We start from the raw sequence: 15,666 nt of genomic DNA on the forward strand, positions 1-15,666 counted from the left end.
CTTTTGAAAATAAAAGAAAAAAAAAGTCTTCCCCAAATGGGAATGGTTTTAAACATTTGGGACTGGGATACTAATGTTTTAGAAGGGAAGCTCCCGTGGCCCTTGCTGCAAATAAATCAATGTGCTTATCCTCCTCCCCTCCCGTGATTTAAGAAATCAGCAAATATTGAAGATGCTGAGACTGACCATTTCTCATGCAAATCTCTTGTAGCTGAAGACAGACTCAGAGAAGCGCTCAGTTACAGACAGTGAAACTTGGGGCAGCACTGAAGAACTGAAGAAACCAGAGGAAGATTTTGACAGCAGCGTAGACGGCAGTGGCAAGTGGAAAGGCCTTCCCTCGGGGCTGTCTGAAGAGTCAGAGAAGGGGGGGCAGAAAGCATCTCTATCTGTTTCACAGACCGGATCCTGGAGGAGAGGCATGACTGCACAAGTAGGAACAACTCAGTCCAGGCACAAAGCAGGAACAAGTGCGCTCAAGACCCCGGGTAGGAAACTTCTGTAGTTCAGATTACAGCACTGAAAATTAAGGCTTTGTACTTAGACTTCATTGATAAGCAGTAAGGAATCTTTAGTGGGCTAAAAATAATTAATGGATGTTTTAAGTGTGTGACAGGCATGAAGAACTGTAAGCATATTGGTGGTCGTTCTCATAATAATATAGTAACTTGATTATCTCTATGACTATTAGTTTGCTTCACTGCATACTAATAATTTATTAATCACACATGAATGTATCCATATCCACATGTGATTGTGTTTTGTTTTGAGTATGTCAACTGTTATATAAGGAATTCTTAAAAGTGTTTTTGGACTTATCTCTGCCTCATCTTTGTTCTTTAGAAAACCCGTACCTTTGATAATTGAACATATGCATAGAAATGACCAAAGATTAGAAGTTGAGGTAAAAAGATGTAACATTCAAGTGAGGGGACTCAAAAATGAGTGTTTCTGAACTAAAACTGAGTTGTCACATTCCAGATATTGTGGGTATTCTATAGACCACTCTTAAGAGATAAAATGTTTAAAAAAATATATTTTTACACACTTTCCTCAGTGCTAGATGACTTCTTACTTAATTTTGAAAGGCCTCTCAGAAGTAGGAACCACTTCTGCAGTCTAGTCTTGAAGCAAAAAATCTAAAGTTGGTGGAAGACATAATTATTAAGACCATCTGATCTGTCCTTTTAGTAGGGAAATACTGATTCTTTATAGGACATTTTCTAGAGCTTTGTCGTGTCCTGACAAAATACTGCATGAACATGCTTTAGTCCCCAGTTGTAAAGGCAACTAAGACCTCCTCAGAATAAGTTCAAATCCTTTGTGAACCTCTTTTGTTTCTTTGAAATTTGGAACTGCTCAACCTTGGTCAGTCTCTGGTCTGTAAGATTCCTGAAGAGCGTTGCCATAGCCAGTGGTTATGTGGATACAGAAGTGACATCCCTCTAATAGCAATTTTAAAAAGAGATATTAAAAGGTTTGCCACATGCCAGGCTAAGTTTCCCAGATCTGTTTTGCTAAAGGTGATCAGACAGCCACTGTGCAATACAAAATGAAGACCTTAATTTTTGAAGCATATACTAATAGTCTGTGTTCACCCTGTAGGAGTCTGATCCATATCTTGGTGTGTGCATTTGTTTGTGTAACATAAAATGTACGCCAGATGAAAACATGAGTGGATTTAGTTCTGACTTGTAGGCATTGCTCTTTATTACAGCTTAGTTCCCTAAGAGAAATTAGGCCACCCACCTCCAAAACTTCCACAGTCACTCAGAGTGAATTAAAAACTTTGTTATGCTGAATACTTGTTCTTTATTATGAGCATGCAACAGATGCTTAAAGGGAAATCAGAATAGAAGTGTCATTTTTAATCTGTTTGTAAAGTAAGAAGAAGGTATTTTCTTTCAAGATAGAAGACAATATCTTATTTAAACCTTTCTGAATGTCACAATAACATTATATAGAAATATATGCTACATAGATGTGTGTCTGTATAGTGCTGAAGATAGGCTCTCAGAAAAACAAATATCTTGAAAAGATATCAAGGACATGACAAAGACTATTAACTCATGTAACTGATATCGTTATAGATCAAGAAGATTCATGCCATGATAGCATAATCTTTCCCTGATGATTTTGTGTAACTAAAACCGGAACAAACTTAGTTATGTTAAAATATGTAATCAGTGAAAACCAAAGAACTCAATAAGTACCGCTAATTTCTACATGCATAACTAATGCCATCCTTCTGGAAATGTTAATTACATGTTGTGTTTTATTTTCAAATATTATTTCTTACATCGAGAAATACTATAGACAGGAAAAAAAGACAAATAGAATTCTTTATAGTTCATTCAGGATGATTGCTATGGTCTACAGCTACATATTCTCAGGAGAATTTCAAGTTTTTAATTCTTCGTGCTTACCTATAATGTGTACCTGCTACTGACTGCTGATGGGGAACTAAAGACCAAATTTGGTCTGTTTTCTTAGGGTAGTTTTTCTATCTGTGTATTTTTTAATTTTGTATCTGTAACCGTATAATGTTAAAATTAGGTATTGAGACACTACAGCTTAAACACAAGTGACCTTTTCAAATATACTTTTATTTAGGAAAAACTGATGATGCAAAAGCTTCAGAAAAAGTGAAAACTCCTCTGAAAGGAGCCTCTATTCAGCGCTCTCCATCAGATGCAGGAAAAAGCAGCGGTGATGAAGGAAAAAAGCCTCCCTCTGGCATTGGGAGATCTACTGCTACGGGTTCCTTTGGATTCAAGAAATCCGGGATGGGATCTTCTACCATAATCACCACAAGTGGAGCGACTATTACAAGTGGGTCGGCAACTCTAGGAAAAATGCCAAAATCTTCAGCCATCAGTGGGAAGTCAAACGCAGGGCGGAAAACGAGCTTAGATGGTTCCCAGAACCAGGATGACGGCATCCTGCATGTGAACTCAAAGACAACTCTGCAGTATCGAAGTTTGCCTCGCCCATCAAAATCCAGTGGCAGTGGGATCCCTGGCAGGGGCGGCCACCGCTCCAGCACCAGCAGCATTGACTCCAATGTCAGCAGCAAATCTGCAGGTGCCACTGCCACCAAACTGCGAGAGCCAAGTAAGATCGGGTCAGGGCGGTCCAGCCCCGTCACCATCAACCAGACGGACAAGGAAAAAGAGAAAGTGGCCGTGTCTGATTCTGAGAGTGTCTCGCTGTCCAGTTCCCCCAAATCCAGCCCAACTTCAGCAAGCGCCTCTGGTACGCCAGGACTTAGGCAGCCAGGATCCAAATACCCAGATATCGCCTCACCCACCTTTCGAAGGTTAGTGCTTTTCCATTAATTCCTGAAGTTGCAGTATATATGGCAGGGGGTTTCAATGTGTTGAAGCACTGGGCAAAAAGCCTTTTCAGGGCATATTTTGTCACAAACAGAGAGCCAAGATAAAAAAAAAAAGAAAAGGGTAATTTTTTTTCACACAGCACTATTATTTCTCTAAGGCCTAGAGACCTCCCCAGACCATAAATGACTGTTCCTTGAGCTTTGAGCTTTGTAGGTACATTCCCATAACAACAGTTTGGACACTAGAATAGTTTGGACTTGATGATCCTTATGGGTCCCTTACAACTTGTGATATTCTATGATTCTAAGTTCTTATTGAATCACATCTCAATGCTCTGATAAACCCCCAAAGGGAAGAAGGACGCCATGTTCCAGTTCCAGCACATTCTGTTACTTGACCAGGTGATGCCATTGCCTGGTCGGAGAACTGAAGAGCTCTGTAGTTTAAATAAAGTATTTGCTTTCACCTTATTGGTGGCTCCAGCTACAAGCATTACATTATCTTAGCAGCTTTTCTATATCTTTCATCACAAACATTAGCAAAGCTAAATTTCAATTGGAAATGCCCTATTGTAACGTTTCTGCAAGTATGAATCTGGATGAAGTATAAATTGGGATTGATTTTTGCACTGCAACATTTGCACTGTTGGAGAAAAAGCCAATAGTGCCCTCTTGTGCCTTATTACCAAAAGAGCATCTCCAGTCTGCTGTGATGCTGTCCTGATTTTTGTGAGCTTGGTGATACACAAAATGGATTCTTATGTTATTAGCCATGCTTACTTTACATCATGATAAGTTTTGCATTTATTTCTTATTAATTTATGAGCTGAACCTTAACTGCAGCTTCAAATATTTCCAGTAAGACGTTAAGTCATGACATGACCTTTTATTTCACCAGTTTTAGAGGATTTGTAGTTCTTTTTCATCATCACTGTAGAATTTCTTCTATAGAATTGCTGGAAGCAATTGTGTGAAATACATCTCTGTCATGGGTGCCCTTGGAGACAAACTGAGCACATCTAGCTCAGTTTGTTCTGTCTGAATGGTTACTATAAGACCAATGACCGCATGACCATCTGTACAAAAGAACAATGAGAGGGAAATTTTATGCAAATACTTAGAAGTTTATTAACCTATGAAGGATTTCGAAGTTATTTTAGCTGATTTGGGAAGTGAAGGGTTTAAAAGCTAATGACTTAGCCGTGGGAACACTTAATTCCTGAATTTGGGTGAAAGTGTAATCTGCTTATGCACTAATAAGACAAAAATGTGCTTATTTTACCTCTCTCTGGAAGGGTCTGTATGTGCAAAGGGCACATCTGAACAGGAGTGAATGAGAGCTGTTGCTAATGAAACAATCCCTGATTACTGTGATATGGTTAAGTGAATTTAATTTTGCGATGCAATTGATCAACTAGGTAGGCATGTTTTAGTAGCGGTAATTAAAATGTGTAGTTTGGCTCTTAGGATGTTACGCCATGAATGTTTAATGTGGCTATCAGTTTCTCTAAAGCTATTTGTTTTACATTTAGGTTGTTTGGTGCCAAGGCAAGTGGTAAAGCTGCCTCTGCACCCAGTACTGAAGGTGTGAAACCCACATCGGCAATGCCCAGCCCTAGTACCACCTTGGCACGGCAAGGCAGCCTGGAATCGCCATCCTCGGGCACAGGCAGCATGGGCAGTGCAGGTGGGCAAAGTGGTAGCAGCAGCCCCCTCTTCAGTAAACCTTCGGACTTAAATGCAGATGTTGTAAGCTTAAGTCACTCCTTGGCTTCCAGTCCCGCCTCAGTGCACTCTTTCACATCAGGTGGTCTTGTGTGGGCTGCAAACCTGAGCAGCTCTTCAGCGGGCAGTAAGGACACACCCAGTTACCAGTCCATGACTAGCCTTCACACCAGTTCCGAGTCTATTGACCTTCCTCTTAGCCATCATGGCTCTCTCTCTGGACTGACAACAAGCACTCAGGAGGTTCAGAGCCTGCTCATGAGGACTGGAAGCGTCAGATCTACTCTTTCGGAAAGGTGAGCTTGCCTATAGATATAGTGACCACGAAACCAGTGAGAGGCAAAAGGACAGGAGCAAAAAAAAAAAAAAAAAAAGCAACAAACCCTCTCCACCTGTTTTCCTAAAGGGACACTGTTTAATTAGCAGATTTGTCCTTTATGTAAAAAAGGAAGGAAGGAAGAAAAGAAAGCTGAAAGCAATTGCAGGCATTGGATGTGGAATCAACTGCCTTTTAAGGTTTCACAAGCACATTTTCTATCTTAAGAAGTTTTTTTGTTCCCTTGTTCTGGAGAGCCAGAGAAAAGGGGAAAATTGTCTAACTAAAGGCAAATCTAAACAGCCACATGATTCCTGCATGTTGGATCTACCTGCTGTCCCAGCAACTGGCAGCTCCAAAGCTGTATCACTGCTGTCTTGCTGACAGATCTTCTCCTGCAGTGGGACTCCACCAGTTTTCTTCCCATTAGCTGAAAGCACAGGGAGAGCTGGTGGGCCCCTGCCTGCAGCTGACCGGTCTTGCCTTAAAATGCACGGTCCTGACAAGTTGCTTCTTACACGGTAATCATTACACAGATCCTTACTAAAATGCAGTTTCACTGGCAGGGAGACAGTTCACAAGATGAGACCCTCACTATCTGCACAGTCCTGCTGAGTGTCTGGAACAAACAAACAAAAGCAAGAAAGGGTTTTCCTCTGCTTGCTGTTTTTAACCTGCTGATATTTTACCGTTTACTTTATATTATGAAGTGGCGCATCCACCCTGGCACACTTGTACCATTATTATTTTTTAAATTTTTGTGTGTGTGAAATATTTGTTTGACTTTTGCAGGAGAGAAAAAATAAACTTTGCTAGGCAGTAAGTAATTTTCACTTCCTGTGAAAATTTTCAAGATTTGACAATGAAACTCTTATCTCACATGGGGACTGAAAAGTCAATATTAAATATTTCATTACCCTTTGATCCAAAAAAGAGAACTATACTGAGTCACTCAGAAATATGCTAAACTTAATTGTTTAGAAAATGCATAATTATTTGAAAGAAAAAAGATTTTTTTTTATACATGTGAATAATATACAATGTTAGGGAGTTTTTTCCCTTTAATATAAAACCAGAGAATTTTGAATAGCAATCCTTTCTGTGGAAAGATTTCACTTTCAGTGAAGCAGCATTAAAAAAAAAACCCAGACAAAACCAAACCTCTAAACAACTCTGCCAAATCTAGATGAAAACTCTCCACATATTTCATTCTCTTATGTTGCATTCATAAGTATTACTATATCAGCTAAAATCACACCTCTTACTAATATAATTGCAACACTGTATAACATGTGTGTTTCAATATAATGTATTGTAACAACAGTAGTTAAAAATACACTGATATAGGAATAATTTGTAATTTGCACTCTGCCTTTTATTTTTAAATAGTAATTTGCGTTGTTTGCCATGAACTGAATGTGATGATATTTCTAAGTTAATTATTCATATTTAGATTATAAAAACCTTCACTAATTTTTAGTGCTACATATATGGATGGTGAGGTCAATAGGATGATGTGGAAGAGCATGAATTTATGCCAAAGATCATATTTATACAGAGGATGTTAAACATCACTTTTAAAATGTTAATGGTTTGGCATAAACTTCTGAGCAACCCCCACTACTAATACTTTATGTATTTGTTCAGTGACTTAATTTTGGTGGTTCCAAATACTTTGCCTTTGGCAATATTGTTAAGTTTCAGATTTGTCCGTATGGGGATATTATGATTTAGTCCAGAGAGAGCCATTTATCATGTTGATCTGGCCTCAAAACAAATATATATACCCAGAGAAAAATGGTGTCATTTCTTGAATTAAAGCCCCAATAGGTTTTTGCTGTTTGTATTTTTCTGAAAGGTCTGTTATAAGTGCTGTGTTATTTCTAAACTGTTTTATACAGTAAAACCTACATGTAGCAAAGTATTTTTTCACAACAAAAGCATTGGTTTGCAATGATAGGAACAGATATGTTTGTCAGCAGATTATGTCCCTTTTCCTTTGTAGACTCAGGTTATATTTGAGATGCCTCCAGCAATACGAGTTGTAGCCCAGCATGGCACAAGAAATTATCTGCAAAGAGGCTTATTATTTTTCTTCAGTCACTCTAGAGCTTGCAAAAGACTGAATGAGCAGTCTGTATAGTGAGTTATAGTAATAAAATGTGGAAAAAAAATCAGAAAGACTGAAGCACAAAATGAGATACAATTAACAAGCAACATAAATTCTGCCCAGGGAAAGCTAAAAGAGAAGAGAGAGCTGATAATAGATGATGCAAATAAACATGGTTTTGCTTCATTGAAGCATTAACTGCAATTTGATGGCTTAGCATCACTAACGGCATGCTAAGAGGAATGAAAAGGTTAAATATTACTATAATTTACTAGTCCTGATGAACTTTTCACTTCCCTGCGTCAGATGCAGTCTGAAATAGCCCTGCAGTCATTAGGACTGAAGAAGAGGTTTCAAAGGGTCTTTGCTAAGGAAGGAGTGAGGAGGAGGGCTGGGATGGAGGACGAGGGGGTTAGGGGCAAGGCCACCTTTCCTCGGTTCATGGAAAGATACAAAGGGTATTAAATAAAATGGGTTAAGTAACAGATAACATGGGATTAGTCATTAACAGCCTTTCAAATAAGACTAATTTAATTCATTTGCAGGAACACAGGCTTTGTGAATAGAAGAAAGTTATTAGTAGATACAATAAGAAATCCTGACCTTAGTAAAGCTTTAGGTGCTATTTCAAATAACATTCTCATAAGCAAATGAGGGAAATAAAGTAAGGTGCTTGACTGCTTGGAAAAGAGTTATCAAAGACTAGTGATCAATGGTTTATTAGCCTGAAGGGATATAACAGGGCAGGATATATTTGTGCAAACATAAAATGGAAAATGATGAGGCTGTTTTGGAGAAAGGACACAGTGTCTGAGGGGTTGTAGTACCGTTGAAGGGGAAAGCATTCTCCCAGTATTTTGAAAATGAAAGTATCACGTGTAAGTCATAGAAAGTAATTATTCCATTCTACTTTTTCATGTTAAGGCTTTACCTTAAAGACTTTGGTACATCCAGTTTTAAGAAAGATTTGATGCAACTGGAAAGGGCACAGAAAATGACACCAAAATCTGAGGTCACATCTATGGTTCCTACTAAGGAGAGTAAACCTTGGCTGCCTCCAAAAAGGTGGTTACCTGCCATTGGAGACATCAGGTCTGCAAGGTCTCTGCCACATGTGCCCATGCATACCCGGTGTGTCTCAGTCCCTCCAGGGGCGATCAGGCATTGCCTACACCCAGTCTTCAGGCAAGCATCTGAAGCAAGCCCACCAAGCTATGGTAGGGCATAAACAGAGCTCCCTGTCAACTGCTATACTGATACAGTGTCAAAGTTTAGTCCAGCCAAATTTTATTTCATTCCATTAGATTCTTCTGCATTGTAGTAACCAGAAAATGCATTCAGTAAATACAAGCAAAATACTTGCTTTTTCAGCAAATTTTGTATCTCCCTCAGGACTTCTGGTGGTTTTGCACTAGCACTATTTATTTAGACAAGTCTCCTGTTATTGTAGCAGTGTAACTCCCTATGTGGGAGGACACTTGTTTTTTTAGCTTACAACAATTTAGAGAGATTCAAATCAATCATGCACGTACTTACACTCTAAAATAAAACTGTCTGCTGGGGTTAATTGTTGAAATATCACTGCTTTCATTGATAAATTTTTCACACTGGACACATCACCAATACTTCTTTTGAACCCTTAACTGCTGTTGGGCACTGCAAATTTGTGTCTTTCTTCTGCTTGGTCCGAGTGATGCAGCAAGGGATGCATAAAAAATGCAAAAATATAGAAATAAGTGGTCTCATCAACAAAAATGGCTGCATTTTAAGACTGGCAGAGTGGAAGTGGTTTCTAATTACATGATTGGCTTGCTTTGGTTTGCTTTAAAAGAATGTTTAGTTTTGAGGGCCATGAAAGTGCACTGAAATCCACTTCAAGACTTTCAATTGGTTTAAATTATCATCACAGTCAACAGTTGTGGTTTTAAGGTGTGAAACTGTGCATCATGTATCAGATTTTCTTGTGTGCTCAAGCCATTTGTAAAAACATTTATAAGACACATATCAGCTTGGCCCAGCCTGCTCTAGACCTCCCTAGGTGCGTCTTAGCTTCCAGTAATTTTTTTTATACCCTAACAGCTCTGCAACAGTTAGATATAGCCCAAAGACATGGCATTATTGCCCTTTCCCGAGTTAGCCTCAACAACAAGAGCAGGTAGGAACCTGAGAACTGTAAGGCTTCCTGTAATTTGCCCCAGAGAACTTGCAAATGGTTTCAGCAGCTCAAAATAAACAAAAGGGAATAGAGATACAGTGGGCTTGATAACTTCAGCCTACGTCTGCATGCATCTTTCTGCAAGACTGCTTTTGGCAATTGACATGGCAAAGGAAAACATCATATTACAATATTCTCAGCCTCACTTTGTATTGGTGTTTATTTTGAGCTAAAGAGACAGTTTTCCATGAATGCATTGCTTCTTTCAGGAAAGGACTAATTTTTTTCCAGTCATCTTTAGATATCTTTTGAGCACAGACGTCAGGCTGCTAGTGTCATCATGGGGTCACTGCTGCACGTTGCAGTTCAGTTCTGTTTGCCAGAATTCCAGTTTCTGAAGAAGTAACACACCCAGCTTCTTGGTGGAGGAATGCTTTCAGATGCTAAAAAGATGTGGGCAATTATGGGTCTGGGTTAATAGTTGCATATAGCCATGGTTAATGTTTTCATGCAATTATCTGAAATCTAGGGGCATCTTTGCAAGATTTACTATTTTGAAAACACAAAATAAATGTTTGCCGTATTCACTCTTATGCAGTTGCAATAACTCCATGCTCATGTTGAAGAATATTCACCCCTATTTCATTCGCGTATCTGAATTCAAAAGCTTTTTAGCAAAATCCTATGGTCACTGTTAGCCTACTCATCTGACCAACTTTCAACTTTTGGCTTGTGGATTGCTTTAAAGGAGCATTGACTGGCTCCTTTATTTTTAGATAATGTGCTTATTTTGAAATGCATAGAACTTCAAGTTAAAGTAATGTTAGAAAAAGTATTGTTCATGATGATATTTGAAGTATTTGCAGAAGAAACTGTTTTTGCTATTATGAACATGTTTATTTGATTTGAAATTTAGAGGTGCATAAAGGTACATAGAAGACCCATTCTTCTCTGTAAGGAACTAAAAGATATACAAATCATGCATTCAAATGTATGCTCTTGTTTTACCCACCATTCCTGGTTCTGTTAGTTATGTTGGGAGCAAAATGCTGAAAATTTAGTTCTCAGTCTCATAGAGGACTATTCTCACATGAACCATGATAGCTGGGCCTGAAATCCTGATAAGTTTGTTATTCCACTTACTTTCTCCCCAAGGCCCTGATTAAAGCACTAAAATTGCCTATAAAAGTTCCTGGTGGTAAGAGGGCTTTACTTGCATTAGATTCAGCCCTAATGGTAATGGATTGTTAACGCCAACAGTATTTTCACTGCCTTTACATACTTGGATCAAGGTTACATGACAGTGGGGTGCCCAGCACCCCTGGCACAACAGAAAACAACCTTTAGTAACATCATGAGAGTTTTCCTGGGTAGGAAGGGTCCTAAGTTACTGTTGTTCTCAGAGGTGTGATTATGATATGTAATACAGAAAATTTCTAAAACCATTTCACGATTTAATCCATATGGCTACACTAAATTCTGTTCTTAAGGGAAAAAAACTTTGCAACACTTAAGTTGAAGATAACTAGTTCAAATTCAACCCAGACTAGTCAGGGAATGATCTACCAGGTGTTTATGAGGAAATGCCCAAATGACACATTTAAAGGAGGGCTAGTGGGTGCCCTTCTGGTGATGGAGTTTAAATTAGGAAAACTGCAGCCATAGATCTGCAGTGATCACCCACTCTGCCACTGCATGTGCGTGAGTATGGAACAATGTGGCTCTGGTGCCACTTTTCATTGTCCTCACCATCACCTCCTTTGTGAGCCCCACAGCAACAGAAGGCCAGCAGTCTATATATTTAGCATGAATTTCTACATGCAGAGCTGTCATTTGGCTTCTGGCAAGGCCATGCTGTCTCTTAGCAGGTGTCGCAACCTTCATTTCTTTTGGAAATCTGTTGGCACATCATGGCAACTGTGAAAAATAAAGGTTCTTACTGTGACCATATGATTCTCACACAGATTGCAGGGTGAAGCCGTAGGAAGGTTAGAAATGGTAAGGAAGGACTTCTTTCTGACTTGGAGAGTCTCCAAATTGCTATTGACCCAGCCCTGAGCACGTCTAGATGAAAAATGAATGTGCAGCAGTCCATGTCTTATCGTCTTCTCCAATGAGTCAGGGATTTATAATGAAAGATATATTAAAAAGCATTAAATTACCTTCTGTTTTGCACACATATCGAGACCTTTAAAATTTGTAATTCTGAACAGTCCTGTTTACTGTATGTCCTTAGGGATTTTTTTTGTTTTAACAGCGTGCAGCTTGACAGAAATACACTACCCAAAAAGGGATTAAGGTATATATATTTTTTTGAGCATGACTGCTACTTCTCTGTTTTTCTCTAACTTTTTCTACACTGTCTTTCTTTCTCCTTTTGTTGATCCTGTTTACAACAGAGTTCATGATACTTAGATTCAAACCAAAAAAATGTAGATTTTAACAGTGGATTTTTTTCTTGCCAAGTCTGCCTAGTAAATACATTTCCTGTCAAGATATATCATGGAAATTGAATGCTGTTAAGGATAGTTTCCTTTTGCAATGAATCTTAAAATGCATTGAATCCCAGAGAGCTAAAAGAGACAGAACATGATACTTTTGCAATTCAATGGGGCTAATTGTTGAAAACATTATTGAGAAAAACAAGGTTTTAGATGTGGATCTGAACTTGATCTCTAAATGCAAACACTCATGCAATTTGAATTGAAGATCTAGTAAAGGGCAAGGCTAGAAAATACTAATTTTAATACCCAAGGTTTGTAAGTATAAAAGGATCCCTGCTCCAGCTAGTCTTCTTGATCCGTATCCAGCAGTACTCGGAGTCCTGTTTTGCTATTAATTCTCCATTAATTAGAGATGTCTTCATCACAGAAAACAGAAGTCATCTACCTTCTTCTGCACTTCATGGTTAAAAGAGGGATCGTTAGGTAACTTGTCTGGTCTCATCAGGCATGGTAGCCTATCTCCCTAATCCAGGAAGCAGATTTGGCAGGCAAGGGTATGTGCATGCACACAGACACTCTGCAGCCTTCCAGTCACTGAATTAATGCAGTTAAATCTCTTGCATTATTGATAGATTATATTTTATTAAATTTTAAGATAGTGCTAAAGTGTTGTCACTAGAGAGCACCTTCTGCTCTTCTACACTATCCGTTCCTTAAAAAGAATTTAATCAAATTTCCCATTATCCCAAAACAATCACTTTGGATTGGGAGAGAATGGAAAAGGTGGAGGACATGAAAGAGGCATAAAGGGAACCCTGCAAGGGTACAATGGGATGATTGAGAGTTGTGGCTGTACAATTGTAATGGTAGCTGAAAGCTGAAAGTGAAATGGAGTGGGAATACAGTTTATAGGCATATAATCCTGACCAGTTATCCCAGAAGGAGCATCAGTTTGATTTAATGTGCAGAGATCCCAGTCCAAGACCCAGGTCCTGAATTCTTGTTTTGGCATCTTTCTGGTCTGATAGCCACTGGGTAACTGCTCTGCCACATTTATAAGCAAAGATCACAGCTGTCTTTTTGAAAGTAGAAAGGAAGTAAATATTTAATCAGGACAAGATGTTTTTGTGCCATAAAATACTGTACAAAACCCCAAGCACAACATGAGAATTTACATGTTCATTTAATCTGCTTTCTAAGCAGAAATAGTTGTGCCTTGCAAGCCTGAAGCCAGAGTATCAAAAGCCCTTTCTGCTCTGCTGTTTGGGGAACACTGATGGTTCATGACAGTGGTGAAGAAGGTGCTCATTTCTCAGCAGGAGATTGTGCTGAATGAAACAGGCTCTTCCAGACTTTGCTGAAAACAATCTCTTGGTTGAGGCCCACATTGCCTGCACATTTTAATGTTTAACCACTGCCAGAATTGCCCTTCTTACAGCCCAGCCAAAAGAGGCAGGGCCGGTGAGTTATCAGTCCTCCCTCTTAGCCCATGAATCAAGTTGCATTTGTTTCATTGGTTTGCTGTAGGAAGCAGTTGATGAATCGTTTGATTGCCAGACTTCTTCCTTCCAGAGAACTTGTTTCTGTTAATTGCAGATTTTTCCTGTCCCTTTCCCTCCCCCTAGTTTGGGGCAGGACATAATGCCACGTAGCATTCAGAGCGACAGATTGCAAGTGTGACCATGAGTAGCTGTCGTTAGTGATGCAAACTCCTTTTTCAGAACTGTTGATCTGTTTCACTCCTGTCATCTAACCAGTTGCCCACAAGATCTGTGGCAGATGTCATTTTGTAAGCAGCTACTCACATTTCTTTGCTTCTAGTCTGTCCATTCCCCATCCTAGCCATACAGCTTCCAAGCTTTTGCATCAACCTGTTCACTTCCTACAGCTTTGAAGTCCTTTCCTCTCAGCTCAGTTGTCTGTCTTCTATGGTTTGTCATCATATCTCTTCAAAGGAAGGGAATGCTGTTTTGGGGAGGGGGATGAAGAGGAAAGGGGTTTCAAGTCCTGTACTTTTTCTGTTGTACTAAGATGGTAAATCTTACCTTGTTAAAATCCCTGATGATAATCACTTGACTAGACTTGATACTTTCCAAGGGTTTTGTTCTGTCTAACTGGTGAAGGGTATTTATGTGACACCTATTTCCTTCCAAACCATCACCTTGTCATTGTTTTGAGCATGTCAGCTGTGCTTTTTCAGATATACTCCATCATCCCGGCAGACGAGTCAGGAGGAAGGCAAGGAATGGCTACGCTCCCATTCAACTGGAGGCCTGCAAGACACTGGCAGTCAGTCCCCACTTGTTTCTCCTTCAGCTATGTCTTCATCTGCGACTGGAAAATATCACTTTTCCAACCTGGGTAAATGCCATTTCCCTTCACTGTTTCTCCCACTCTAGAACAGAATCATAAAATTCAGCCATTCATATTTCTTAATTTGACAAACTAGATAATTTATTTTAACATCTCCATCACCATATTGTGGTACCTCACTAATGAAGGGAAACTCATGGTGTTTTGCATGGATTAGGCCAGGGTACCTCCTATTTTGCGTACAGAAAAAAAGCACACACTCTCTATGACTTGCCCAGGGAGAAGAAAATCTGAGTCAGAGTTGGAAATTAGCTTCTAGTTCAAATCTACTCATCTTTTAGGATTCACAGTCAGTAGGATTCTTTCCAGTGATTTTAGTGAATGTCAACCCAGACACTAAACACTGTTTTTTTTTTTTCCTGTATACATGTTTACTTTGAGATAGGCCTGTCCAATGCGTTTTAGGGGCTGGACCTGGCTATAACTGCATTGAGCCCAATTCAAATCCTATCCCTGAATATAATATTTTAGGATGTGAGTCACATTTCAGATTTCTTTGATTACAGGTCAAGATTTAGATTTGATTCTTCTGGATCTTGTTTCAAGTTAATCCAATACAAATTTAGTTTTGTTAATAATTTTATTTTTTCTTTAATGCTTAATAGAAAACCATTTATTTGCAGTGCTCCGGACACATACCTAGGTTGACAGTGATCTTTTTAGACCCTTATTGTGAAATTTACAGCAACCTTTGAAGCATTCACAATTCTGTCACTCTGTCACAGCTTATGGCATCTGTAGGTTAAAATCACTGAAAAGAAATTTGATCAGACATACAAATGTCAGTCTTTATTACATATGTGAAAAGAAGTTGAACAAAGCCACTTTTAAAAATGAAATTGGATCCTGGCTAAGCAAGCCACTGCTTTGGATTTCCTCCATGTACTTGCAGTAGTTTTAGACACAGCTCTTTTTAAGCAGTGTTTCTCTCACTCTATCATTTTCTGGTTACAAATATCTTCTCTTTCTTTTTGCTTATAGTTCTCATACTCACAACAGAGATCAGTAAGATTGAGGAATTTTAAAATTTATTTTATCATTGTCCTTTTCTTCTTTCCATTATCATAGCCCTATGGGATAATTGTCTCTCACAACACAGCTGCTCTGGTAGTTTATGACTTAGGGCACATCTTGCATGATCTAAAATAAAAGTCCAAACACTGAGGCTGAATCTGGATAGACAGTTAACTTTTTCTTCTAGGCACT

General features: G+C 38.9%; 1 protein-coding gene across 1 annotated transcript in view; it reads left to right on the top strand.

Annotated features, from left to right (window-relative positions):
* The window catches only part of NAV3 (neuron navigator 3), a gene marked incomplete at its 5' end in the record, with an annotated part of 67,625 nt that overhangs the window by 3,614 nt on the left and 48,345 nt on the right, over positions 1–15,666 (top strand). The window contains 5 exons of the mRNA XM_010078787.1: positions 212–488; positions 2,614–3,319; positions 4,870–5,358; positions 11,901–11,942; positions 14,288–14,448. Of these exons, the coding sequence (XP_010077089.1) occupies positions 212–488; positions 2,614–3,319; positions 4,870–5,358; positions 11,901–11,942; positions 14,288–14,448 (1,675 nt within the window). The remainder of the gene's footprint in view (positions 1–211; positions 489–2,613; positions 3,320–4,869; positions 5,359–11,900; positions 11,943–14,287; positions 14,449–15,666) is intronic.

The sequence above is a fragment of the Pterocles gutturalis genome, unplaced genomic scaffold (genome assembly GCF_000699245.1).
Source record: "Pterocles gutturalis isolate BGI_N339 unplaced genomic scaffold, ASM69924v1 scaffold12853, whole genome shotgun sequence".
NCBI lineage: Eukaryota > Metazoa > Chordata > Aves > Pterocliformes > Pteroclidae > Pterocles > Pterocles gutturalis.